Raw genomic sequence first — 26,359 nt, 5'->3', positions numbered from 1 at the left:
CGAAAGTGTCTATTTGTTTCAGTTGTTGTTTAAAAGACGACAAGATTTCTATATGTATTTGTTTTACGTTTAAACTTAACTTTGCGCTTAAACAAACTCTTCTTCCCTCGTTCGTTCGTTCGCCTTCTCTATCTCTGTCTGTCTGTCTATGTCTGTCTCTCTCTCTGTTTGTCTGTCTCTCTCTTATTCGCTGTCAACACAGAAAGATTGATATCGATAGATATAGATAGATAGATGGTATATATAATGTATATTGTAGCATAAACATAAATTAGAATTATTAGTTGATTTTTTGTTGCAAAAAAATTAAACAATATGTATATATAAAGAAATTAAAGCATACGCAGTGCCAAATGTTCATTTTGTTTTTTTTTTAAAGGAGAAAGACTACTACAAAAAATCATAAGTATATAAAAGTAATATATTATTATGTAAATTTGTTTGACAAAAAATACACTGCTATTCTGTATGTATGTATGTATATGTAAATGTATGTATGCATGTGTGTGGTGTGTTTTTTTAAATATTTCTTCTTGCAATTAGGTATTCCTTACTCGTTTCCTGTTAAACCTTTCGTCTTCTCACTTTCGACTTACGATTATTTTCATCGCTACGGTTACCAATCGCTGATTTTACTGAGTTGCCATTTTACGGTTGTGACGGGGGAGTCCCCCAATAGCTCACTTTCCTACTCACATCGCCCCTTTTTTCGGAGGTTGGATGCCTGTGTTTCGCTTGGATGCTCGTTTAGTTTATATTCCACTTTTCTAGCTTAACTCTGTCTACGTTTATGTTCTCGGTTTGGATAAGATACATTCCACCAGCTCTTGGCTGGTCTACTCTTGTTTTTCCTCTGCCATCAATTGGTATTTCTGTGTTTTTGTTTCGGTTGTTTTCTGGTGGGTGGTGGTGGTGGTGGGTGCCTGGAGTCAACTAGATGGCGGGTGATGACCACCTAACGCTCAGTTCGCGTGCCACTCACCACGATTGCCCGCACCACCTCCTCCGGAAGCGTTATTCGCATAGAAGGGCTTTCCGGGTCCGGAGCTCGTCGCTCCACCAGCTCCTCCTCCGCCCGCTCCGCCTGGGCCGCCGTTGCCACCATTATTACCGCCGGGGGGTCCCACGGGTGTATTACTGCCACCGCCACCGGCATTTCCTGTGACTCCTCCGCCGCCACCGGTAACTTGTCGCATATTCTGAGCCCTCTGAGCCGCCGCCGCTACTGCTGCCGCCTGTTCCCTCTGCTGCTGCTGCTGTTGCTGTTGTTGTGGATGCTGTGGGTAGTTGTTGGGCCGCTGAATCGGCGTGGGATAACGTCCTTGGCCGCCGCCGCCACTCTGGCCTACGCTTCCGACGCCATTGCCTCCGCCATTTCCGCCAACCTGGGATCCACCGCCTCCTCCTCCATTTCCACTGCCGCTGCCCACCGCTCCGCTACCACGACCGCCCAGAGCGTTCATGTTTGGCCCATTGCCACCGCCACCGCCGCCCTGTCGCTGTTGTTGTTGAGATTGCTGCTGCTGCTGCAGCACCTGGTTCTGCAGATCCCACTAGAAAAATATAACAATTAAATTAGCAACAGTCGACATCAAACAGTTAAGCGGTACACTTACCGAGCCGTAATTCTTGTGGTGCGGCGGACTGGGTTGCGACTGCACCTGCTTGGCTAGACCGAGGCTCATATCAGCGCTTAGTGGACTTTTCAGTTGACGACCCATCTGCGAAAAGAAGCAGGCCAAATATGATTAGCAAATGACAATGCAAACAATAATTATTTTAATGGCTATACTTCCGAGCAATGCCCACGCATCCCATTAGCAAGGTATTTTAGGTTTCCAAAGAATAGTCTTCTTAAGAAAAACTTTAAGAAATCGTCCAAATGTAAAACTTTGAACACTCTTCATAATTTCTATTAAACTACTTAATCATAAGTTTAAACATTTAATCAATTCGACCTCCGACTGAATAATCCTAGAATTATTTTAAATATGAAATATGAATACAACTTGATACTAATGTATCAAACTTTTATTAAGTATTTCTTTTTCACATAGTTCAAGAACAATTATCTTCCTCAAAATTAATTCAAATGATCTTACTTTTAAAACTTGAAAACTTTAAACTTACATTAATGGCAGAATAGAAAGGCTAATACATTATAATACATATTTTAGAAAATTATTAGGAACAACTCAATGATAAACACATCATATAATGCCAAACTCTGGCTCCAAATCTTGATCAAACTTGATTCCACCACCTTCCATTAAGAACTTAGGTATATGGTCTTGAATTGTTTTTCTTTTCAAAGGACTAGGAAAACAGCAATATGATTAATGATATGGGATTGTGGGTGTTGGGATATAAAGTCCTTTGCTTACCGAGTCTTGCATGTGTGCCTGTCCTTGGCTGCCTTTGAGATAAGCTGCTCCGGGTGTTGGTCCACCACGGTATTGGTTAATGCTGGCCGCTGTCAGGAGCTGCGAGTTCATGAACTGCGTATTAAAGGTGCCCATCGTGTGCTGTGACTGTGGCGGGCCATTGGAGCCCGGCGGTCCGCCCTGATGGCCACCATACATGCCTGCGGCAGGTGCCAGCCCATAGCTCTGTGCTCCGCCGTTGCCTTGCGGTCCACCGTAGAACTGCGGTCCACTGGGTCCGCCGGCTGCCGAATTCGAGTAATAACTGTTCGATTGCAGCTGGTGGGCGCCCGGCGGCGGTCCACCTTGTCCGGGATGCTGCGGCGGTGGGCCAGTATAAAGATTCATGTACTGCTGGGTGGTAGCATAGGGACCTGGTCCTGGTCCTGGACCGCCACCGCTTCCCGCCGACTTCGAGCCTATAGCCCCAATGGGCTGCTGGCTGGGAGGCGGCTTAGCCGCGCCTGACGACATCATGGAGTTGCTGCTGGACGAGATTATTGCCACCGCGGCGTGGTTGCTCGGATTACTCAGCTGCTGAGAGCTCGGTTGACCGAACGGACCCGGTCCAGGACCCGGACCACCGCCCAGACGGAACTGGGATGAAAGGTTCGAGTACATGTCCGTGGGCGCGGTGGGCGGCAGACTGCCACCGTGCGGAGTCTGCATTGCATATGCGTTTACGTTGACATTGAAGGGACCGCCGCTCGCGGCCGCTACTGCCGCCGCCGCTGCTGCTGCCGCATAGTGGTTCGGGAAGCTATGGGCGGCCGCCGCCGCCGAGTAGGCGGGCGAACGGCTCGAATGATCGAGCGAATGGAATGGAGCGTACAGATTACCGCCCTGCGACGGCGGTGGCGGCGGCATTTGCGACGAGTTGAACACCACGGCCGGCGGGCTGGGGATCGTGGGAATGCCTCCAACGCCGAACTGTGGTGACGCCTGATAGAATGACGGCTGTTGCTGTTGCTGGTGTGCCTGTTGCTGCTGGTGTGCCTGCTGCTGCTGTTGGGAGTGCTGCTGCTGCTGTTGGCTGGGCGGCGGAGACATGCCTAGGTGTTGCTGCTGCTGCAACTGCTTGGTCTTCTGGTGCGCCTGCTGTTGCTGCTGGGGACTAGGGTAGTCCTCCTGCTGGAACTGCTGCTCCAACGATCCCGCGTCGAACGGCGACCCATGGCCATAGCCATGGCCATGACCTCCGGGCACCGGGCCCGGCGAGGAGAGTGCATGGTGCTGATGGTGCGCCTGTGCCTGCTGCTGCTGGTGGTGCTGCGCCTGCGCTGCCGCCACCGCTGCAGCCGCCTGCTGCTGCTGCTGCTGTTGGTGGTGGTGGCTCTGCATGTGGACCGCCGACACCGCATAATGGGGCATTTGCTGGTGTTGCTGCTGATGCTGTGAGGCGGCCACCGCAGCCACGAAGGAGGCGGCACTCATGTGGCCACTGCCATCGTCACCTGCTTGTTGCGATCCCACCACTTGCTGCTGTTGCTGCTGCTGCGTAACTACCTGTACCTGCGACTGTTGTTGCTGTTGTGGCTGCTGTTGCTGTTGCTGCTGCACTTGCGCCGGAGAAGGACCATCCGACATGGGCGTGGCCGACTCCCAGACCTTCTTCACACTGGCTATCTTCATGTTAAGATCCGCAGTCGAATTGTTTTGCTGCTGCTGTTGTTGCTGGGAGTGTTGTTGTTGCTGTTGTTGTTGGCTGGTCGTTTTATCGATGGTGTCCACCACCTTTAGGGGTGTGGTGGGATCATCGCCAAAGCTGAATCCTAGTTTCATGTCTTGGGAATCCTCGCCGGCACCAGCCGTTGTCGCCTTGCCACCAAAACTCATCTGAGAGAGTGCACTGGACAAGCTGTCCACCGTCATAGAGGGGCCGCCACTGGACACCGATAGAGTACCTGGCTTGGTAACCACGGCAGCGGCTGCTGCTTGCTGCTTGTACGTAGAGTTTTCAAAGATGATCGTGTTGACAGGTGCACCCGCGTCTAGCAGAAGATTTGTCGACGGACCAGAGCCAACAGCGCCCAGCGAGGTCTTCTCGCCAATCGCAGGCAATTTGCTGCCCGCTACCTTCTCACTGCCAACAACGGCACAGGACTCACCCTTCTTCTTGTCCACTGAGCCGGGAGCTGCGACTGACGATGATGTGGCAGTTACCGATCCCACTGCTGATCCCGCTGCTGATAGACCGGGAGGCAGACGACCCGCCGCATCTTTCTGCAACTCATCTTTTGCTAACAGGGCAGTGTTGTGGGCGGGAGTCAGAGTAACAGTCTTGTCCTTCTCCTCGCCGCTGAGCGCAGACGAATCCTTATCATCCTTGCTTGGTTTGTGCAGGCCGGCGCTGAGTGCCAGCTGGTTCTGCTTGGTCTTGTCCAGATCCGCGTCGGATTCGGAGGTGCGCTGTTGCTTGCCATATTCTTCGTAGCCAAGTCTACCATAGGTGCGACCAGCTCCACCCGATCCCGAACCTCCAGTCGAGCCAGTGCCCACGGGTTGACGGCGATAGCCTGAAGCGGAGCCACCTCCTCCGCTAGAGAGACCACCTCTTCCACGTCTTGAGGGTTCGCCACGGGGTGAGAAACCCGCCTTGTTGGCCGCTGCCTGACCGGCATTCGATGCACTGCTACCAGCTTCTTTGGGGCTGCGACGCGCTGCTCCTCCGGCTCCGCCTCCACTGCTGCTGTAGCAGTCCTCGTCGACATCCTCGGAGTGCTCTGATTGCTCACCTCCACTGCCGTAGTAGCGTCTGCCACTGCCGCCACTGCCACGGCTGCTACCCCAGTCGCTGGCGGTCCTCTGGCTCCGATAGCTGCCTGAACCGACAGCGGATCCGCTACTGCCGCTGGTATAACTGCGACCACCACGACCTCCACTTCCGCATGCCGCTCCGCTTCTTGGGCTAGGCCGCTTATTACCAGACTTCTCCTCTTCCACCTTTCCAGCCGCTGCCTTCGCCTTATCATCAGATTCTAATGCAGACTTGTCGTCCAAGCGCTCGTCTACGGGCTTTTCGATCTCCACGCTGCGTCGCAGAATCTGCGTGGGCATGGGCTCAGTCGTCAGCGTCTTCTGCTGCTGTGGAGAGGCGGGCAGCTGTTTTTGCTGGGTTGACGACTCCTCACTAAGGCTCGGCTGTCGGGCCGGCCGCTGCAGAATCTTTATTTGCACCGCCGAGTCGTGGCTGTGGGTCGAAGAAAAGCTCTCCTCGCGGTGCCGATGATGCACCTTCTGTTCGGCATCCGTTTGCTCTGCCCACGAGGAGCAAGATCCACTTCCACCGCCCAAAACATCATCACCAGCCGATGAAACGCTGGTCTTACGATGAGAGTTCTCAGATATGCTGCGCGGCAAAACTTGCGCCTGACGGTAGTCTTGGCCTCGAGTAAACCTCTGCTGCTGCTGTTCCAACTCTTGTTCCTCTCGAGCACTGCTGCTGTCGTGCCGATTTCGCCCATATCCACCACCACCGCTGCCACCGACGCTGGCACCACGCTGCGCATAGCCGCCGGAGATGCTTCGACCTTGTCCAGCATTAGCCTGCGCTCCCCCACTCGCGCCTCCTCCTCCGCTTACTCCGCCCTTTTGCAGATAGCGGGAATTGCTGTCGAATGCGCTGCTAGCCGAGGCGCTCTTCTCCAAGCGTGGCAGCTGCTGTTGTTGTTGTTGCTGCTGACGTTGGAAGCGAGGTGGTAAATTTGATTGGAAATGGGTGAGGAAGGTCTTTTGACCATAGTCGCCGCCTGCCGACGAAGATGAGGATACGCCTCCACCGCCGCCACCAGCTCCTCCCGTAGGAGTGACGCCGCTGCCCAGGCTCGAGATGCTTCCCCGAGGCCTTCGGTGCAGACCGCTGCCGCCGCTTTGGCCTCCACCCTCATCTTCGCTAACATTACCCAATGGAGCGGACGAAGGTGGAACCTCATTGGTCAACGATGTGGAGCCAGAGGATGATAGGGCTGTTCCTTCTGCTCCTGCCAAGGCTGCTGCTGCCGCCTTTTTGCTATTCATCTTCATTTCTAGTTCTTGCAACTTTTTGGCAGCCGCCTGCTTACGTTCCATCTCGCGACGTTCTTCCTCCTCCTTGCGCTGCTTTACACGTTCATAAACACTGGCATCCAAAGCAATTCCACCGGCTACTGGCGCTCCCACATTGCCAGAGCTATTTCGATGACCGTTCTGTTGGCGGATCTCCTGCTGCTGCTGGAGCTGCTGTTGATCCTGAATAGCTTCCGATGGCTGTTCGCGCTCGGTGCTCTCCTTGCCGCGTTGCCAACTGGCTGTCGAGGCGGACAGCTTGCGTTGATCGTTTCCAACCAATACTGAGGAGGATCCTTGCTGGGCAGAACCGTGCTGCTTACCCTGCCCTTGGTGCTCCTCCGGCGTGGACTCGTCATCTGAGAATGTTAGTTTCTTGGTGTAGTCAATGTCGTCCTGCTTGGTCCAGCTATCGTCCTTGGCGATGGCGTTTAGACGCTCCAAATCCTCTTCGCGGATGATGGGACGCTGCATCTGAGCCACCTCAGGCTCCACCACGTAGTCCTTATCCTTGCGTCCGGCTCCACCGCCTCCTCCATTGGCCTGCTGCTGCTGGGATTGAGGTGGCGTCGGAGATCCTCCTATGCCTAGTCCAGATTGCGGAGGCGATGAAGAAGCCGGTGGTCGCTTGGGAATAATAGTGGCCGCCCGAAATCCGCCGCTTCCCACTACAGCAGGCGAAGAGGAACGAGCTCCTAGAATGCCGTTTTGGTAGGGAGCGCTGGGCATAGCGGTGGAGTCCAAAGATCCGCCGGCCAAGATGCTGGCTGCAGTCGCTCCAGTTGCAGGCAGCGGAGCACCGCTGCGCATGAACGAGGGCATTAGCGAAAGGATGGGCAGGGGCACAGCTCCACCCGAACCTCCTCCTCCCCCGCCATTTCCACCCATCTGGTGGTGGACCGGGCCCTGTAGGTTGAGACCCTGGTCCGCTGCCGCAGCTGCTGCCACCTTGGCCGCCTTCTCTTGCTGCTGCAGCCAAGCTGCCGTGTCGTTCTGTGGACGAAGACTGAGCTCGCCCAGCTCCGCGGACCCGCCGCCGACGTCGTCGCTGCCATCTCTGTAGTCGCGATGAGAGTGGTGTCCATACTGGCGCCCGTGGCCATGGTGGTAGTCCCGATGGTGCTGTTGCTGCTGGTGGTGGTGCTGTTGATGCTGCTGGTGGTGCTGCTGATGCTGGTGGTGGTTTTGGTGGCCGGCATGGTGTGCCTGGTTCTGGTAATGGTTCTTGCCCGCTCCAGGCCCGGATCCTACACCCGTCCCCGATCCGCCGGCGGCGCCGCTGCCAACTGTGCCGTCCAGCGTGGGAAACTCGTACTGAAACTGGGGACTCTGGTAATGGGGAACCACTTGCTGCTGCTGGCGGCCAAAGTGCTGACCGCCCGAGCCCCGCTCGTGTCCTGTGGTAATGGCAGACCATGTCTTGGGTGAGTTGACTGAGTGTCCACCCGATCCAGACCCTGATCCTCCTCCTGGTCCTGCTGAGCCGCCGCCGCCCGAACCTCCTGCTCCTCCGCCGCCGGAGCTGCCCACGGAGTTGTTGATTAATTTAAAGTTCTTATTGCCGCTGCCTGATCCGCCGGCGTTGTTGTTGATGCTACTGTTGCTGTTGACAAACTTTCCGGCGTTCGGACCAAGACCGACGTTGTTATTGTGCTGGTGCTGGCTGTGAGCTTGCTGCTGCGTATGATGGCCGCCAGCAGATGACGACGCAGATCCTCCTCCGCCTGATCCCGCTCCGCCGCCTGATCCTGAACTTCCGCTGTGGGCAGTGGTGTTGTTGTGGCTAGTATTGGTTCCTGCCGCGCCTGCTCCAGCTGCTCCGCCTGAGCCCGCTCCTCCAGATGTGGCTCCTAAAGTGGGAAATATAGTCAGTTAAATAGATGTATAACCCCCATATCGATCTATGATCTATGATCACTCACCTTCAACTGAGACTAGGAGATTGTTGTTGCTGCTGGTGTGGGTCTCGGCCTTCAGGGATGGCAAATTGGCTGGTGGTCGCCTAGCGGACGGCACTTTGCCCAAGATTTGCATTCCATGTTTACGTGGCACTTGATTCTTTTGTGCAGATGGTTCACTCGATTCGCCCTGAGAATAAAGATAAGTTTAGTGAGCAAATAAGTAAGGATCAATATAAATATAGATCTGGATATAGGTGCTCTACTTACGCGGCTATTCTTGTACATGCGATTTATATCCAACGCTGTGAATTTGGGCTTGGCATTTCGCTCTCCCCTACTTCCCCCCAGTGTACTCATGCTGCCAATAGATCCTCATTAGCGTTAGCTTCCTTCTCGCCGCCGCCGCGCTCCTCTTCTTCACGCTGCGCTGGAGGATGGGCTAGGATGTAGCTGTGGCTTTTTATGAGGATGGGGATAAGGTGCTGGGATCGCCGCTCTTGGGCCGGAGCTTCTTGTATCAGTCTTTTTAGTGGGCTGCAACAAAATAACAAATAAAAGAAATTATACGGTTAAAATTTAGTACAAGTGCAAGCTAGGCGGTATAAGTCGAGTGCTCCCCAGAATTTGTTTACTGCACTTTTGGCTTTTGTTTTCTGTTTTGGTATGCTTGCCTTTAGGAACTCCACTATTTAGCCACCCCCGACCGATCCGCACCACTATTTATTGTGACCAGGTGCGGATCTAAAGTATAATAATAAGGGTGTTTCTTTTTGTTTTTTTAGAAATATGTGAATGGATTCGAAAATATTTCAATACTAAAATAAGAAATTTATTATGTTAAATTTAAAAAAATGTTTTTTTAATCAAAGGGTATAGAACGAACTTGTTTGAGAATTAAAAATAAAGCTTTAAATTATGGAACCTAACCTGTGTCGAGGAAAGCTACAGTAATTCTCTGAAATTTCAATGCAGTTTAATTTCTGAAACATCAGTCGACTTTGCCAATTTATAAACAAACAATATGTATCTATTAAATTACAACTGTTCGTAGAATCAATTGGAGTTTTGTTGATATTGCGTTTATTACGAAAACGTTTGGGGGCAACTATTCCCAGCGGTCCCCTCGATCCGCCCCTGAGTAAACCAATGTTTGGTGCGAGCAAGACGGCCAGTGGCTTCGAGCAAACGCAACTGAGAGGCTGCCCAAGCTGGACGGTAGTGGGAGCGAGATGGCTAGTCGGGTCTGCCCACACAAGCAAACACACATCAGCGGCAGAAGCGGCAACGCATTGAAAGAATTTTTGCGGTGGCGTCTTGTAATTATTTTTGGGAGGGGGCGTGGAGGGCCGGACGAACAATGGCTGACAACTACAGCAACAACAGAAACGGGGCCAGTAATATCCTCCCAACAACAACAACAGTGACCGGTATAGGGCATTTAAAATGCAAGCAATTTGACTGATGTAAGTGTGGGAATACAAGCAATCTAAACGCTTGGCAACAATTCTTTTTCTCCTTTTTGTAATAACAACCATTCACAAGCACAACGCACACTAACACCAGCATAAAAACACTCACACACACAGGAACAAATAGAGAGCGAGAGGCTTTGATAGTTATTATTTAATCGACGAGTGCAATTTTCTTTCAATTTTTATTTTACAGCCAAGTCCTTTTATTTATGTTTGCATGTGCATGTATGTGCACGGTGGCTGGCAAAAGCAAACAAAGAGAAGAGAAGAGTAAAATATACCGTTTAAACACCACTCACGCACACAGCCACACACTCGGGGAGTTTCGTTTGTTGGGTAGCGATGATAAACTGAATGGAAAACGCTCAAATTTGTTTACTTCGAATGTTTCGCGGTTTATTGATACACTTGACCGCCTGTCTATTGGATATTTGAATGCGCTTGACCGTTTAAATTCGAATTAAGTTAGCACTTTTAATTCTGATTTCCACCTTCCAACGTAAAGTTTGCCGCTGCTTCTTCTTCGTCGAGTTCTTCCTCTTCCACTTCGCACTTTTCGCATGTATTGCGTGCGTGTGAGTGGTGTGGAAGCACGGTGTTGCCACCCGGGCAAAATAGCACAGCTAGCCAGACCGGCGACAGAATTAATGCGGGGGTGGCAGGCCAGAAAACACCTGGCAATTATTAAACAATTAGTAAGCCTTTGCTCAGCATGATATTTGCTGATTAAACACAAATTCACTGAAACTTCTGGAGTATATGATGACAAAAAAAACGGATAACAAAAACCGACCGTCTCTAAATGCAACGCTGTTTGCGGGAGAGAGCGAGATGACAGGAGGTGCTGTGTTCCGTTCGGTCCCCCTTGCACACAGCGAATTACACAAAGCCAGCAAAAGTATTTTTCTATTTAACATATTTTTCTAGTGAAAACAGCCGTTAGGCCAATAAACGCGCTGTAAAATGAACCAGAAATTATAATTCCTTGTGACGAAAATCTCGATTCCGGCCTGAGAATCGGTCAGCGCCTAGAGCGAGAGCGAGAATATAAGAATATAGATCTTACCTTTTCGCACGCAGAGCACACACCGCAAACACAGTTCGTTGCTCCTTGGCTTCTTTCTTTCCTTCGCCTTTTTTTGCACTCTTTCTGGCGCTTACTCAGCGCCTGTTTCGCCGCTTGCGAAAATACGGAACGAAAACAAAAAGAGAGTGCAACCGATGGCAGCGAGACGTTGCTTTGTTGTTGTTATTCGGCAGTTGGCAGTCGTCTTTGTTCGCCAGAATCTTCGATTTGGTTGAATTTCGATTTGGTTGCGATTTTCGCTATGTTGCGCTGGCTTTGTCAGAGCACTCGCTCGCACTCACTGGCACTCCGCTCTACTCTCCGCTCACACGCGCCGTCTCTCTCGCGCTCTGTCGCTTTTTGCAAGTGTAGATGGAAAAGGTCTAAGTGCTCGGCTCCGATTCCGAAACCCGTTTGAATCACTTTTCACACGTTTAGATCTTATTTCGCTGTATTTTTGTACGCACACGGACCGTACTGCACGTCACACTTTATTAGGTTTTGATTATTTGCGTTGCGTTCTTTTCACGTAATACGTAATTGTCCATTAGTTTTTAATCGTATGTATTATTTTTTGCCATTTTGCGGCGAGCATTGCCAGATGTGAGTGGTTGCTCCGCAATGTTGCCCAACCGTGAGGAATCTGCTATCGTTATCGGTAGGTGTGGAAATACCGCCACAATTACCACACCTAATGTGGAGTTTTGCCGTTGGAGATAAAAGAATTTTGCTTCCTAGTGGCTTTTCCACTAGAATTAATTTCTTTCCTATAGTTTATTATTCTTATTTATTTTACTATAATTTGTATTATTTAGTTAGTGCATCATAAATGTTATATATTTCCAAAGAACGATTATATATTTGAAAAGTTGAAAGTTTGGAACTTCAAGCTCGATAACACCTTTTTAAATACAAAATGAATCTATATTTGCACATATTCTATTGATAGACCTCGAAAATATGACTTTTCCGCAAACAAATTGCATTCTTTTTTAATGTTTTTATTGCTTTCCTAGTGCTAGCTTGAGAAAGATTTCCTGAGTACTTTATACCAGAGTATGTAATAGATTATCAAATATGCAGGTATAATACTATTGAATGACACAAAATTAAATTAAGCACGCATTCAGTTCCCAATATTGTGCATAATATGAACTCAGCTTTGAATTTAGCGGATATTTGAATATTTTACTTTTAAATTATGATGGTTGTAAGTATTTAAGCTCTTTTAGTATCTGGTAACACTGTTGTTTACAGCAACGAAAAATTGTTTAAATATATTATTTCTTTGATTTTACGTTGTGATTATTTATTTGTGCGATTCGATTCGTACAAGATGATTTGTCGCTTGTGCCTGCGGTGTCTTAGTCCCGGCAGCGCCGTCTTCCTTTTCGAGACGGATGATACGCTGGCGGAGACGCGCTTGGTTAAGATGATCGCCAAGTTTCTGCAGCTGGAGGTATGTGGATCCTTGAGATTTACAATGAAGGATCAATATGGAATGATGCCACCTTACAGATCCTGCCCGATGACGGTATCTCGACTAGCGTCTGCACCGACTGCTGCGAGCACTTAGAGGACTTTAACGGTTTCTGGCAGTTGGTGGAACAGAAACAGTGTTCGCTGAAGAAAGAATTCCTCACCGTGGACGTTGACTGTGTGGCGATTAAATGGACGGGTGGTGTAGATGTAGACGTCAACATCGACGAGCTGCCGCTGGCGGCTGGCGACATGGATGAAAAGCCACTGGACCTGCACAACCTCAGTCTGCTGGGCAGCGTATTGGACGTAAATGTGGACAGTGTAGACGTTAGGGAGCAGGTCAAGGAACAGCTGACCTGCGAGTCCGAGAAAGAGGACGAAAAGCCCTGCCTGCAGGCCAGTGACAGCGAGACGGAGCCGCCTGAGACGCAGTTAGAAGACGACTCTTCGGATGGTGGTTACCCTTTTGTTTCCTAAGGATTCTCCATAACTAATTCACTGTTCCCTTGAAGATGAGCCCCTGGTCCGTCTGCAAACCAAGATGAAACCAAAACGCAAGGTCTCGGGTCGTTCCTCTAAGGATGAGGGTCCTGTTTCTCTGCATCGCGAGCTCGCCGACCTACTCGACGATGGCTGCAAGCGTCGACGCAGAAAGGCATCTGGCCAGCGAGCACCCACCGAAGTGCAAGAATCCGAGCTGCAGGCCGTCCTTGAGCGCAAGCCCAAGGGTTGCTCGCGCGCTCAGCTAGCCAAAAGCTACGAGGAGGCCATTGCCAGCTACATGAGCGCCAACTGCGATCTGTGCGATTTCAGCGCTCCTTACCTGTCTGAGCTAAAGACGCACTTTCTGGAGGCGCATCAACGCGAGTACTACATAAAATGTTGTGGCAAAATCTTCACGCGCGCTTCCAAGCTGATGGACCACATCCGCAAACATGTTAACCCCAAGTTATTCACGTGAGTCATTCACAGGATTTGGTTCTATAGATTGCTTTATATATTTTTAACTCCCGATAGCTGCACCATTTGTCAAAAGTCGCTGAACTCGCAGGACTACCTGGCCACCCACATCGAGACTGTGCACAACAAGGTCGCCCAGATAGACAAGGTGCTCAAGTTCCCCTGCCCCAAGTGCGAGCGCACCTTCAGTAGCGAACGTCGAATGGCCAATCACTTAGCCAAGCACGACACCGACCAACTGGAACACACCTGCGAAATCTGCTGCAAAAGGTAAGGATAGTGAAAAGGATTTTCCAAGTTGTACGTGACCTAATGGGCCTATATCTGAGCACAATTATCAGCTTTGTACTAATTTCGGGGAGTGATTGATTAGTAATCTTTTTGGTTGTAGTGGATGTAATCTTGATTACCAAAGTCTTAGCAAGAACATTAGCACTCGTTTGAATGTTAAATAGTCATGATTTATGTGACATAGAGTAACGTATGTCTAAGGTTTAACTTTCTTATGTAATTTTTTTTAAAAGGGGAAAAGCTTAAATGGCAAACGCTTTCAAAAGTAATTATTAACTTTGCTAAAACTTTAAAGCTATATGGTTAAATGGTCTCTAAATGATTTCCTTGCACATAAATGAAAGGGATAGCTGCATAAGTTGTTTTTAGTGATACTTCAATTTAAAGCAAATTTATAAATTGTAAACAATTTCCATTCTGCTATTCTGCTATTATATATCGTATTAAATGTATTTATAAAAAAAGGAACGGAGAAAGGATTAACTGCCTAAGAATCATTTAACGAATTTATCCCAAATTCTTCAGCTTTATTTATCCTTAATGTTTCTGTCTGAAGATTCCTGAATGAATATTCCTTGGCTGATACTCTATTATAAAAAAAATAAAATGCAGCTAGACCTTCTATCTATCCTATGTATAAGTTTTGTTATTTAAATCTAGTAAAATTGATTTCCTCGTTGTTGGTTTGTTACAGCTTTGCCAATATACACAGGCTACGGCGGCACATCCAATCCATCCATGAGGACCTGCACCGTCATGTTTGCGATATCTGCGGCAAGAAGTTTAAGTTTAAGCCCTCCTTTGAGCGTCATTTGCTGGAGCATCAGGGTGTGGTGGCGCCGGCAGTGGAGTGTCCAGTGTGCGGAGTGTGGCTGAAGAACGAGCATAGCTTACGCCTTCACCGCTTTACACACGACAGCACAGACACTGTGTGTCCGCACTGCGGCAAGACATGTACCTCACGTACTGCGCTCCGGGGTCATGTGAAATATGCCCATAAGTTGACCACCAATCTGCAGTGCACGTTTTGCGAGAAAACCTTCAAGCAACAGCGCAACCTGGACGAGCACATGGCCATCCATACGGGCCTGCAGCTGTACAACTGCCCGCATTGCCCGAAGGAGTGCCGCTCCCGCTCTAACATGTACGTCCACATCAAGCAGCGGCATGCGGACGAATGGCTTCGCGCCAAGATGGCGCGTTCGCACAATCCCCAATTCAAGCCGGGATCCACCGACGTTTAATCCTGAACCTGCACAAATATGTCTAACCATTATACATATAATTAACTATATTTCACTGTTTGTTCTTTGTGGATTTTGTTTCAGAGTTCCCTATTTCAGATTCTGGGCAAGGAAAATACGTCGAAAAGATTTTATTGGAGATCTATATCATAACTAAATGATAATGATAATCCTTAAGTTACGTAACACAATTTAAATGGTTAACGATGTGGGTAAGATTGGTGATAGCTCCGTATATCGATCAGATGGGCAGGAGATTGGCGAGCAAGGATGTTAGCTTCTTGGGTATTGTATCTGGGAATTTGATGTCGAAACTAACGATGATATCGCCCCGACGCGAGTTGTTCTTGGGCCAAGGGAGTCCGTAGCCCGGGAAGCGGCGCGTGGAATTTGGCTCGAGAACCTCGCCTTTGGTGCTGAGCTCCAGTGACTTGCCTTTGAGCGTTTTCACTACCAGGGTGGTCCCGCACAGCGCCTCCTTTAACGAGATGTGAGCCGTGTAAAGCAAGTCGCTGCCATCTCGGCGGAAGATCGGATGAGGTTTGTCCCGAATAACAAACACGATGTCGGCCGGAACACGGTTCGGTAGCTGGTCGCCTTCTTCGCTGAAGATGATCTTGGTGCCAGCCTTCCAGCCTGGACGGATATCGATATTTAGGAACTTGTCCTCTCGAATTTGTGAACCATTAGAAGACAACGAGAGCCGAGAAATCTTTATGCGCTTTAAACACCCATTGGCGATGTCCTCCAATGCGACTTCCAGATTGTGTTCAATGGGCGGATCCTTCTGAAGTCTTCCGCGATGCAATCCTGCCGCTCCGAAAGCGCCGTCAGCACCCGTCTCCAAGTCGTCGAAGAACATTGAAAAAGGATCACTAGAACCAAAAAACTGCGCAAAAGTGGCGCGTGCATCACCATGGAACTGATAGCTAAAGTCTCTGGATTCCATTCCGCCGTTGGGTTTACGACGCTGGTAGGGTACGCCTCGCCGAAGACCCTCCTCACCCTGCGAGTCGTAAATGTCGCGCTTTTTCTTGTCCGACAGGACCTCATACGCCTCTGCCACCTCCTTGAAACGCTCCTCGGATTCTGCATCCTTGTTCTTGTCCGGATGGTAACGCAGAGCCTGCTTGCGGTATGCCTTACGAATCTCCTCGTCGTTTGCACCGCGACTAATTCCCAGTATATTGTAAAAGTCCTTGGCCATGGCTCCTTTCCCCAACCGTCTCCGTTTTAATCGAAATATGTAATCTGAAATATTTTTAGAAGTTTTAGAAACTTTTACAAAAGTCCTAACAAATATGTATAACGTATTGCTGAGTTCGACTATCGAATTTAAGCAGCAATGTCTATGGTAACATCGTAAATTTTTTAGAATTAATTTGTTATTTTGCCATTTAAAACAATTTCGCTTTGGAACTCAAAAAATATGTATGTACCTAAGAACTAATAAACTTAGCTGAGCTTTGCTTAAATTAGTTTATGGGTTTGGTTAACATTACAATATAAAAAGCAAGTTCTTATTATATTATGGGTTTATGGTTCTTTTAAGGAAGTGTTATAATAAGGAATACAAGGTATAAGACAGGTGTAGAAGTATGATTATGTAAAAACATATTGTACGTATATTCAAATCTATTAAATATAAAATACATATTTGTTAAGCTAAATAAATGTGTACGGTTTAGCCAAATTGAACATCTTTTCGCGTTTTAAATTTAATTGCATTTACCAAAGTTCTATTCGTTATTAAAGATTAATCCTTAGAAAATTTATTTGATAAATCCAAAAAAAAAACACCCAAATTTGAGAGTTTCAACTAGAGCGCCAATTTAACTTTCGGTTGTATATCAGCACAGGGCCTAAACTTCTTTTAGTTAAGTGGTAAATCTGGTGTAAACAATAAAAAGTTTATACAAAATTTCGAAGAAGTGTGGAAACTTGTCAGCTTTAAAAAAGGCTATATCGACGAGGTATAAATTTGTATGTTACAATTTCTGTTTTAACAATTTAATAGTTTGATATTGATAGTTGATAGTTTTGGAATAAGGTATTAGGCAGTAAAATTTTAAGATTATTGATATAGAAGAAGCCAGTTAGGTTTAAATTGAGAGTTTAAAAATCAAGGGCATAATTTCAAATACCGTTTTCTATTCGATATGTTTAAACTTCAAAACGGTCGATAGACTATAGCAATGGTCACCCTAAAAGGATTGATAACCTAAGCGGCAAAGACGATCGACTGTCGCTCATCACTGGCGGCGTCGAACGGTCATACAGTTAGCGAAATTAATCCAAACCAAACCAGAGCGAATTAATTGTCAACAGGGTTTCAGTGTCGTTAAAAAGGCTAAGTTGTGATAGAAAGCAGTAGCACAGCTAGTGCAGGTGAGTGTCAACTGTCAAAGAAGACATAATCCGTTCCGTTGGAAATGATTTAAATATCAAGATGTGCAAATATTCAGCTGGGCCCGGTTCGCCATAGAAATTCGCAAGGCGTCGCATATATAATTTTTGTATTTTTTCTTTTTTGGCTGTCTGGCGCAGACAGCCACAACAACTACAACTAATGGCCTGGCAACAAGAGTTGCAGCCGCTAACACCCATACGAATGCAGAGAGCAGCTTTTGGGAATTTTAGCAAATATGCATAAGTGTGTGTGGGGGTTTGCAGCATAACTAGTTTTCTCCTGCGAATCCTCCACTAAAAGAGAGAGAGTGACAGAGAGAGGGACAGCTGGCAGATGCAAGATGCTTTATGTCCGTGTTTCGCGCATACCTGCACACAGTTGCAGTAAAGTTACTCTCTCTCTGGACTTTTGTGTGTCTACCTCGAGGAGGAAAATTTTCATCACTTGCCGGCCGGTTTTTCATCTCTCCTCTCTGCTCTCCACTTTTCCGGACAGTTTTCCTCCCGCTCAGCGATCGCTTAAATGGTCACCATGGAGAACAGCGACGAGATCCTGCAGATCCTCGAGCGTTTCACACGGCTCAAGCAAAAGGAGATACCCAAGGAGCTGGAGGATTATCTACAGTATGTGGCTAAAACCGGGGACACCATCTTCAAGTGGTCCAGTTTGAAGTATCTGTTCCGCGAGAAGCTACTCAGCGTGATCAAGCACTTCAACGAGGATTCGCCACGTCTGGAGGGTGAGTTTTGTGTCTTTGAACATTGGATTTCCTTTTTGGAAGGGATTTGAATCGGTTTTTTTTTTAACTGTTAACTCTCAGAAGCCATTTTATAGATAGGAATTCTAGGAAAAACTATTTCAGTTTTAAGATTTTAACACTAAAAAATATAGGCATTTTAAGCCTTGACAACTAACTTCACATAGTTGGTTTTACTCCCTAAATTACTTAAGGGTTCAAACGTCTTATAAAGTTTTAAAGTTAAAAAGTGTGCTTAATGTTGTGTTATTTATTTTGTTGTAGTTTTATGTAATCATAATGTTATTTATGTTTCTTTATCCAATTTATAGAGATCCCCAATTACCCAAATGTAGATCCTTTCAACTACGAGACCATGAAGTCCTCGTTGCTCGAGCGCCTGGATCTCTTCAATGCAGCTCCATTCACTGTGCAGCGTCTGTGCGAGTTGTTGATCGATCCCCGCAAGCAATACTCGCGCATCGACAAGTTTATGCGTGCTCTGGAAAAGAATATTCTAGGTAAGTGATATTGTCCCTATGATGGGTTAGGAACACTAATTAAATCAATCTAATCTAACAGTGGTCAGCACCATCGATCCGGGACGTAGGCGGACCGAAAGCGAGAATGGCGACTCTTTAGATTCGGTTGTCAACGGCGACCTTTCTTTGGAGGTCAACATTGACATTGAGATGGAGAACGAGGCCCTGTTTAATAATGGCAACGCCGAGGAGGGCTCTGCTCCCAGTACCGGTTCGGCAAGCGGTACTCAGAAGGCCAGCTGTCCGCGATCGGACGACAATGTCCAGCCTAAGGCGAAGAAGGCCAAGCTGGAGATCGATGGCGAAGATCGCACAGATGCGTCCGATGAAGTGTCCGGCGAACCTGAATCGGATGTGTCTAAGGCCAAAAAGGACAAGGAAGAGAAAAGTGACAACGATGAGACTGATTCCCCACAAGAGGCTGCCGAAATCGAGGAGCCTGACGAGGAGGTGGACGACGCTGACCAAGAGACCAAGGCCACAAAACAGGCTGTGAATGGCAGCAAGAAGACGAGCGAGAGGGACGAAAGATCGCCAGCTTCTGTCGATGAGGAGGCGGAGGACCCAATTCCAAGTAAATCATCAGATACCGAGGAAGCACCAGCTCCCAAGGAGAAAGCTGATGAGGAGGAAAAGGAGGGGTCCGAATCACAGGAAAAGATTGCAAAGAAGCAAGAGGATGAAAAGATTGAAAAGTCTGACGAAAAGGTGGATGACGAGAAGCAGGCTGTTGAGAAGGTCAAACCCGCAGTTGAGGGTGAAAATGAGGAGCCCTCTAAAGCCAAGGCAGATAAGGAGAGTGAGGAGGAAAAATCTGCTTCAGTTGTGGCCGATAAGGTGGAAGAAAAGGACGATGCAAAGAATGAGCCGCCTGTACCGGCAGAAAAGGTCGCTGATGAGAAGGCAGTTTCCGATGAATCAAAACCGAAGACCAAGACCGAGGCCAAGCCAGAGGCCGAGGCCAAGGAGAGCCAACCCGAAAAGACTGAATCTGAGCTGGCTAAGGAGCCGGTGTCGGAGGAAAAGGAAGCTGTCGAGCCGACAGCAGGAGTCGAGAAGAAGAAAGACGACGAGACCAATGCCAAAGTGGCTGAGGCAGTTAAAGAAGCACTCGAAGAGTCACAGGAAGCTTCCAGTCCCGTTGTCGAAGATTTGGCTGCCGCCACCACACCACAATCTCCTTTGGGCGCTGCCGACTCTGCTGCCGAAACGCCGCCCGCCGAGGTAGCCGACGATTCGCAGGCTTCGCCTTTAGCCGCTGTTACTCCGCCGGCTCTGGCGCTTAACGACCAGCCCATGGAAGACACTCCGGTTGAGGAGGAGGCACGCGTCTCGCCCTCAGCCGCCGTCGAGGAGGTTGTCATGGCCGAAAGCGGTTCGGCCGCCGAAATGGCTACCGAAGAGGCCACCAAGGACGAACCGGCTGCAATGGAGGTCGATGACACCAGCCAGGAGGTGATGGACCAGTAAACTGCAACCATCAAAGCGCCGAATACAACTACATTCAACTACTACTCCATATAACTAGAATCGTAAGACAAAGCGCCCCATTCCGCAAGTAATAAAGATGTAACCCTGCCCCGCTCAGCCTCCGGATACGAATTATAAATCCGAGTGATCATCCGAAAGGAGGAGGCGCGGTAGCAGCTCTCCCTTTGTAGCCGTAAGTCGCAGCCCAGGCAAGCTCAAACACTAGACTCTGTTGACTAATTCATGTTTCGTAATCTGTGTGACCACCCGATTCGCCGCCCTCACCGTATATTTTGTGTATTTATATATATTTTTAGATAAATCCCAATAAATTCCCTAGTATCTCTGTCCACGATCCCTTCTCCGTTCCTCGTGTATTTTTTTTAATAATCTAGTAGTAGACGCTGTTTCTGGTGCGATTATCGGCCAGTTGTGAGCGATTAAACACACAATAAACACTATCCATACGAATACGTCGAAGGTGTTATCCTTGATGCATGGGTTGTGGGTTTTCTTTTAATATGTTTTCAGTCTTATATCGATGGTTGGCTTGATTAGGTTAGATCAAGCTTTTATTTTAGAAAAACGCATTATGGAAGTAAATATATTTAAAATTGTTTCAGGTTGAGGATCATCTATGGAATCGCTGGAATATCTAAAGGTGATCCTTTATGCAAAATAGTACTGTCCAAGGCAGTACAAGAGGTATTTTCTTTTATAATTGACAATAATATATTTTATATAATTTTAACCTATATAGTTGAAATAACCAACGGAATCGGACAACTACTGGTCAAAATTTTATTAGGTTTGCATTTCTATAGTTCTAAGAAAAGGCTGAATGGAATATCTATTCTTTTTGGTTTCACTAGTTTTTGTTACTAACTCAATTAGTGGGTCTTGATAAGGTGGTTGGACTGCATTCGCAGACAAAGGCACTCAACTACTGCAATCTTTCATATATAGGTATATAGAGTATATATATCACCGAATGCTTTGTAAGCCACTTGAATCCTTTTTACTGCCCAGTGAAAGCCAGCCAGAGTTTCTTTGGTATAGATTGTGTAAGTGTGGATAACAACAAGCAAACAAACAAACAGAAACAGAGAATATGGCACGCAAGGAGCGAGCGAGCAAACAAACAGGTCGTAATCACTTATAGCAAAACTAGTTCAAATTGGATTTGATAACGTGTGAAGAAGCCAATATGGGAGGGGGGAATCCCAGATAGCGGTTAACTCCAGGTGGCTGCCGGACTCCTCGGCTCCTCGGAACGCGTGGGTCCGCTCACCATTTCCGCTACCGTTCTATGTTTTCGTTTCCATTCCCGATTCCCGATTCCGCTTCCGCCTCCGATTCCTAATCCGATATCGATTTCGTCTCTCTGTGTCCGCTCCAAATCCGATACCGGATCGGTCGACGCTCCGTTCGCGCTCCCGGATAATATGGATATGGCCCAGGAGCCGGAGTGGGGGCCGGGCCGGGCCGGTTTGGCCGGCTAGCCCAGCAGGACCTTGCGCATCATGAAGCCGCTGCTGGCGTTCGCCGCCGGCACGGCTGAACCCCTAGCCGCCGGCTGCTCTGGCTCAATGCACTTGGAGGAGCAGAGGTACTGCAGCAATGGCACTCGATACTTTCCACAGAAGTCCACGAATTTGATGTGCTCTACCCGATTGTCAAAGAAGACGCCCTTGCAGTTGGGATTCACACAGCAATTGGCGCTGTTCAAATACTCAGCCAGTGTCCTTGGGATGTCATAGGGTCCGGGTCGCTGGCCGCTGGCCTTAACCATACGACCGGCCAGTTCCAGGAGAGTGGGTGGCTTCAATGCCATATCCTGCACAAAGCGTACCACCAGCGGATTGTCGCGGAGACTTAGCTGTGAATGAAGAGAGAACGAAGGTCAAGGGGTTAGTAAGCTAAGGGATTACTTAAAACTTAAGGCAAGGAAATGGTTCAACTATTCTAATAATATCATATCAATATTGATATCAATCTTACCTCCGTCAGGTTCTTCAGTGCCACAATGTCCTTGGGAAGATGTCGGAGTCGGTTCTTGTGGAGCAACAGCGACTTGAGGTTCTTCAGTCGGGCGATGCTCGTTGGCAGGATCTCGATGAGGTTATCGCAAAGGACGAGAGCCTGCAGCTGGTTAAGTGAGCCCACCGCCTCGGGCACTTCGCTGATCAGATTGCCACCCAAAGACAACACATGTAGGCTAAAATTAATAATCAATAATATTGCAAGTTTAGTTTAATAATTTAAAAAGATAAATGTTTTCCCTAGCTAACTTTTGTTACTAATTAACAGCTGTTTATAATTTTAATTCCACCCATAATAATCAATTTCAAAAGGGTATTAACTTTTTAGTACGAATTCTGATAAGCTCATAATTAAGCTATAAAATAGCCATGTGAGCACCACTGGAAGAAATTGAGAGGTATACGCAGAGAAAATATTTAAATTAAGTTGATTAGCGGTATTGGTAACCAAATACAAACATATTCAAGCCCAAAGTTCAAAGTTTGGAGAGAACCAAGTCGTATGACTGTGGCCTTGGGTGCAGTCAAAAATAATATACCCTTTAGTTTTATTAAGCCGAAATATTGGAATTATTTTTGAATATAATTAATATTAAATAAGAGGTTTTTAAGAGGAGTTTTTTAATTAGTTAGCCTTAAGCCCTTGAAAAATTTTTACTTTCCAATTTTGTGCGACAATTCAAGATGATTTGGGTTTATTATTTTTTTTTTTGGTATTCTAAACGGACACTTGACTTGATAAAGCAAATTTATGATTTCTCAAAATAAGAATTTAATTAAATATTAAATATATATACGCAGGTTAGTGATAGTCTAAAGTTATGACTGACAGTTAAATATACAAGACATAAGAATAGACTTGATTAGCTAAGAAGAGCATTTTCATTAAACATTTTTGTGTTTTAATTTCTCTCTTGATAATATTAAGTGTATGTATTTATGAATCACTAAGCTGAGGGGTTCACATAATCGACACAGGTTATGTCATAGTTTATGGCGCTCACTGTACAGAGTGCAGCCCTTGTACCTACTGGCCTTAGGATCCTCTTCACATTCTTGGGATTTTAAGTGCGAAACAATCAATTCCCCCCGTAGACGTTGCAAAGTCCAGGCCCTCTGATAACTACAGCCCATTTAAATTTATATACCCTGTATTCTTAAGGGTGTTGGGTATGTTGGGCATACATTTCATTAAGATTTGGCTTATATGAAAGTATAAAAAGAACACAACTTGAAATTAAACCCAAATAATATATATATATAATGGTAGTACAGGGTATCAACTAGTCGAGTCAACACTTGACCAAAGATTACTTTATTGCTTAATTTGTTTTCAACTGATATTTGGAGTTTTTGTTGTGCGATTTTTTTTTATTTGTGCCATTTTTGCTCTTTGTTTATTATTATATTAATACATGGCCGTATCTTTATGGGCCGACCAAATCGGTTGGGTCGATTCGAGTACGTGTTTTTGATAGATTTGGCTTTTACGACGCCAGCACCAACCGACCACCCAACTCCCCGGCCAACCTGACGATCCGCCAATCCACTGCGATCCATCGAACCGCCAAATCGCCGGACAAGTGGTAGGCAGGCTGGCAGGCAGGCAGGCAGACTGGCGTTATCAGCTCAGCGGCTTTATAGCTATATATTACGATCTCGTCTGTGCTTGGACTTTTATACATGGCAACAGCAAAAGCAACAGAGCTCGCCAGTCGTCGCCCCTTCTCCACGAGTGGCCAATGTCAAGCCGCAAGAGGCAAGAGGGGGGTGCACTCGCAGAAATGGGAAAGTCCGAGTCCTTTTTGAGGGCGCAGATTGGGAAAGACCAAATACTTTTGGCAAAAATAACTTTAAAATATATTTTAAAATCAAAAATATATATTAGTTTGCTATTAGTTAGTTACTTAGTTAGTCATGTATCTAGTATAAATGCACTCTATTGATCATCTTGAAAAAAAAAAACATTAATAAAAAACAATCAACAAATGTTTGTTTTTCAAAGTAACTTTATATATTCTTGTTGATCGACTGATCGGCAGTTGATAATGATTAGAAAGGTTTACCCTGGTAAAGGGTGAAATTCGACCATTTCCCTCTTCACGTAGACAATAGAATTATAATTGCTGCTCATAAATTAGAAAACTTGCTCATTTCACGTTATCTATACTATTAATTTTGTTTTGACTTATCGCCCTTTTCAATGTGTTTTGACCATTGTTTGTCAGTCTAAGTTTTATTTTTGACCTTCACATAACTTAACTGAAATTTGCCGAAAATTTGAGAAGAATTTGTTTTAGTTTTTAAAGGAAAAACGTTTTCCACTGCACTGCAGTTTTCCCTTTGAAACGGATTTCTTTCGCTGTTTTAACTCTTCAAACTGACCCTGTTCTTAGCCCTGAAAGCTAACTAACCTCTTCTAGTTTCGTTCTCTTTGTATACCAAACATTGAAATCATAGATAAATATTCCCACCAGCAACGGTTATTAGAAACCAAAAAAAAAAAAGCTGATAAAAATCGTTTTTGGTTTTAACAATGAAATGGTTTGGGTTTTTACCCAACCAAACAAAAACAGTTGGCCAAACATGCCATAGAGAACATTGACATACCTCTGCATCTTCCAGATATCCTTTGAGATGCTGGAGATCTTGTTGGCGCCCAGATACAAGTACTTGAGGTGTCGCAGCTCGGTGACCTGCTCCGGGAAGTGGGTCAACTGGTTGCCACTCAGATTGAGTTCCTTGAGCGTTGAGGTGGTTCCACCGAAAGTACTATTGGCCTGTTTGGACAGCAAAGACTTGGGAAGCGAGGCATTGGTCAACAGGTTGTTCTTGGCAATCAGAGTCACTAAAGGCAGCTGACAGACGGCATCCGGCAAAGTGGTGATGGCATTTGAGCTGAGATCCAGGACCTTCAGATTGGCGAACTGCATCAGGAGACGGGGCAGACCCACCAGGCGATTGTGATTGAGCAGCATGGTCTCGATGTCGCCACTGGACTTAAGCAGAGCCTTTTGCGGGGAGGCCAGATGATCTTCAAGGGTCACCAGGTCTAGGCTCATGCGCCCAAAGTCCAGGGTCTTCTGCTCTCGCGAATCCGTGTCCGAGCTGTCTGACGTGTACACCTCCATGGCTGGATCGGTCTGTCCTGGTTAATGATGCTGCTCACTGGATGATGGCGCGATCTCGCTTTGTTTACCACTGATGATCGAGTAGCTCGATCGATCGAACGCTCTCGCGCAAGCACAAAAACACAAAAAAAATAATAACGCAACGCAACGCAACGCTTTACGAAAACAAAAAACAGTTGTCAGCGGTGAAAAAGTTGAAAAAACCGTCGCGACACTTGACGCTCGCACTGCTCAGCTTGCCCAGCGCGAATGCCAAGTGGTTTGCTTTGACGGCGGCTGCTTTCCAGATCGCCGAGCCAAGACTATTCGACTATATATGAGACTATATCAGCGGCATGCGATTGGATCTTCGGCTGGGCCACAGATTGCGATTGCGCTAACTAGGTGGTTTCTCTCGCTCTCGCGGCACAGTGGGACGAGATATATGGTTCTTTGGAAAGAATGTATCGATCAGTATTCATCAGTACAAAAGAATATATATAATCATCAAGAAAACATCATATCGTCTTAACTTACTTTCAGATTATCTACTAGGATTTAACCAACGTTGCGGATGAGTAATATAAATTGTTTGTAATTTTAACAAAATAAGATAAGGCTAAATCAAAATGAATGGAAATCATTTCACAAATCATTTCAATATTTCATAATAATTATTCCCAAACCAATGTGCAAATGTGATCGCTCTTTGTGCACAAGGCGTATGCGTAATACGATTATTAGCACGGGCCTGGTTTTAGTTATGATTATGTTGGTGGTATTAGTACTAGAAGTAGTACGGTTTCTGATACTGGGCCAAAGGTACCAGATTTCGCGTGGGTGGGCCAAACAGTTGGATTGCCTTCTAGTGGGGTGGGTGTAAAAGCGAGCTTATCGGTAACTGGAAAATGCTAGACCATCCGTATTTATGTCTGACTTCTGGGAACCATATAAATACTTTCGTCATTATCAATTATTTGACATTAATTATTTTATTGAAATTGTTTATGGCTTCCACTTCGGATCACGTTCAACAATTATAATATAACAAAAATAAATATTGTAGAAGCTTTGTTGAGAGGTTTTTCCTATCTGGTTGGGTAAGAAATATCGGGGAACCCGGATCCGAAGATTGCAAGGAATTTTGAAGGAGTATAAGAAGAATA

At 46.7% G+C, this 26,359-nt stretch overlaps 5 protein-coding genes across 9 annotated transcripts; 2 read left to right on the top strand and 3 right to left on the bottom strand.

The window, feature by feature from the left end:
• Positions 1 to 356: 356 nt before the first annotated feature.
• LOC108110136 (hornerin) lies at positions 357 to 11,536 on the bottom strand. Of its 5 annotated transcripts, none has more exons than XM_017219046.2 (7): positions 10,907 to 11,536; positions 10,122 to 10,796; positions 8,636 to 8,902; positions 8,390 to 8,555; positions 2,385 to 8,317; positions 1,617 to 1,721; positions 357 to 1,553 (listed from the first exon to the last, which is right to left on the bottom strand). In XM_017219046.2, exons 3-7 carry the CDS (start codon positions 8,723 to 8,725, stop codon positions 963 to 965), a joined length of 6,885 nt encoding a protein of 2,294 aa, XP_017074535.1. In that variant the 5' UTR covers positions 8,726 to 8,902; positions 10,122 to 10,796; positions 10,907 to 11,536; the 3' UTR covers positions 357 to 962. The 5 variants fall into 5 exon arrangements, with proteins under 5 accessions (XP_017074535.1, XP_017074537.1, XP_017074536.1 ...); XM_017219048.2 differs by having other exon boundaries at positions 10,140 to 10,796; XM_017219047.2 differs by lacking the exon at positions 10,122 to 10,796.
• A 293-nt stretch (positions 11,537 to 11,829) lies between these two features.
• LOC108110147 (transcription factor grauzone) lies at positions 11,830 to 14,933 on the top strand. The gene is made up of 5 exons (XM_017219061.1): positions 11,830 to 12,365; positions 12,425 to 12,842; positions 12,901 to 13,345; positions 13,406 to 13,618; positions 14,334 to 14,933. The coding sequence occupies exons 1-5, from the start codon at positions 12,243 to 12,245 to the stop codon at positions 14,881 to 14,883; spliced, it is 1,749 nt and encodes a 582-aa protein (XP_017074550.1). The 5' UTR covers positions 11,830 to 12,242; the 3' UTR covers positions 14,884 to 14,933.
• Positions 14,934 to 14,999: 66 nt separating this feature from the next.
• LOC108110148 (dnaJ protein homolog 1) lies at positions 15,000 to 16,204 on the bottom strand. The gene has a single exon (XM_017219063.1). It carries the CDS (start codon positions 16,088 to 16,090, stop codon positions 15,125 to 15,127), a length of 966 nt encoding a protein of 321 aa, XP_017074552.1. The 5' UTR covers positions 16,091 to 16,204; the 3' UTR covers positions 15,000 to 15,124.
• A 942-nt stretch (positions 16,205 to 17,146) lies between these two features.
• LOC108110142 (serine/threonine-protein phosphatase 4 regulatory subunit 2) lies at positions 17,147 to 20,396 on the top strand. Its single transcript, XM_017219057.1, has 4 exons — positions 17,147 to 17,271; positions 17,789 to 18,032; positions 18,362 to 18,550; positions 18,612 to 20,396. The coding sequence occupies exons 2-4, from the start codon at positions 17,816 to 17,818 to the stop codon at positions 20,039 to 20,041; spliced, it is 1,836 nt and encodes a 611-aa protein (XP_017074546.1). The 5' UTR covers positions 17,147 to 17,271; positions 17,789 to 17,815; the 3' UTR covers positions 20,042 to 20,396.
• Positions 20,397 to 20,828: 432 nt separating this feature from the next.
• Positions 20,829 to 25,518, bottom strand: LOC108110143 (leucine-rich repeat-containing protein 58). Its single transcript, XM_017219058.2, has 3 exons — positions 24,694 to 25,518; positions 22,043 to 22,259; positions 20,829 to 21,920 (listed from the first exon to the last, which is right to left on the bottom strand). The coding sequence occupies exons 1-3, from the start codon at positions 25,212 to 25,214 to the stop codon at positions 21,540 to 21,542; spliced, it is 1,119 nt and encodes a 372-aa protein (XP_017074547.1). The 5' UTR covers positions 25,215 to 25,518; the 3' UTR covers positions 20,829 to 21,539.
• Positions 25,519 to 26,359: the final 841 nt, after the last annotated feature.

The sequence above is a fragment of the Drosophila eugracilis genome, unplaced genomic scaffold (assembly GCF_018153835.1).
Source record: "Drosophila eugracilis isolate 14026-0451.02 unplaced genomic scaffold, ASM1815383v1 contig_2155, whole genome shotgun sequence".
In the NCBI taxonomy this organism is placed as follows: Eukaryota; Metazoa; Arthropoda; class Insecta; order Diptera; family Drosophilidae; genus Drosophila; species Drosophila eugracilis.
Note: the sequence above shows the minus strand (reverse complement) of the source record. Positions and strands in the feature narration are given on the sequence as shown.

Bases quoted from the DNA above. Each gene is read 5' to 3' on its own strand.
- LOC108110136 (XM_017219046.2), bottom strand. From the start codon at position 8,725: ATGAGTACACTGGGGGGAAGTAGGGGAGAGCGAAATGCCAAGCCCAAA. The intron at 8,556-8,635 runs GTAAGTAGAGCA...CTTTATTCTCAG, and splicing joins GCATGTACAAGAATAGCCGC to GGCGAATCGAGTGAACCATC. The intron at 1,722-2,384 runs GTAAGCAAAGGA...TTCTTTTCGCAG, and splicing joins AGGCACACATGCAAGACTCG to ATGGGTCGTCAACTGAAAAG.
- LOC108110147 (XM_017219061.1), top strand. From the start codon at position 12,243: ATGATTTGTCGCTTGTGCCTGCGGTGTCTTAGTCCCGGCAGCGCCGTC. The intron at 12,843-12,900 runs GTGGTTACCCTT...GTTCCCTTGAAG, and splicing joins AGAAGACGACTCTTCGGATG to ATGAGCCCCTGGTCCGTCTG. The intron at 13,619-14,333 runs GTAAGGATAGTG...GGTTTGTTACAG, and splicing joins TGCGAAATCTGCTGCAAAAG to CTTTGCCAATATACACAGGC.
- LOC108110148 (XM_017219063.1), bottom strand. From the start codon at position 16,090: ATGGCCAAGGACTTTTACAATATACTGGGAATTAGTCGCGGTGCAAAC.
- LOC108110142 (XM_017219057.1), top strand. From the start codon at position 17,816: ATGGTCACCATGGAGAACAGCGACGAGATCCTGCAGATCCTCGAGCGT. The intron at 18,033-18,361 runs GTGAGTTTTGTG...TCCAATTTATAG, and splicing joins GGATTCGCCACGTCTGGAGG to AGATCCCCAATTACCCAAAT. The intron at 18,551-18,611 runs GTAAGTGATATT...CTAATCTAACAG, and splicing joins TCTGGAAAAGAATATTCTAG to TGGTCAGCACCATCGATCCG.
- LOC108110143 (XM_017219058.2), bottom strand. From the start codon at position 25,214: ATGGAGGTGTACACGTCAGACAGCTCGGACACGGATTCGCGAGAGCAG. The intron at 22,260-24,693 runs GTATGTCAATGT...TATTAATTTTAG, and splicing joins GATATCTGGAAGATGCAGAG to CCTACATGTGTTGTCTTTGG. The intron at 21,921-22,042 runs GTAAGATTGATA...CTTCATTCACAG, and splicing joins CACTGAAGAACCTGACGGAG to CTAAGTCTCCGCGACAATCC.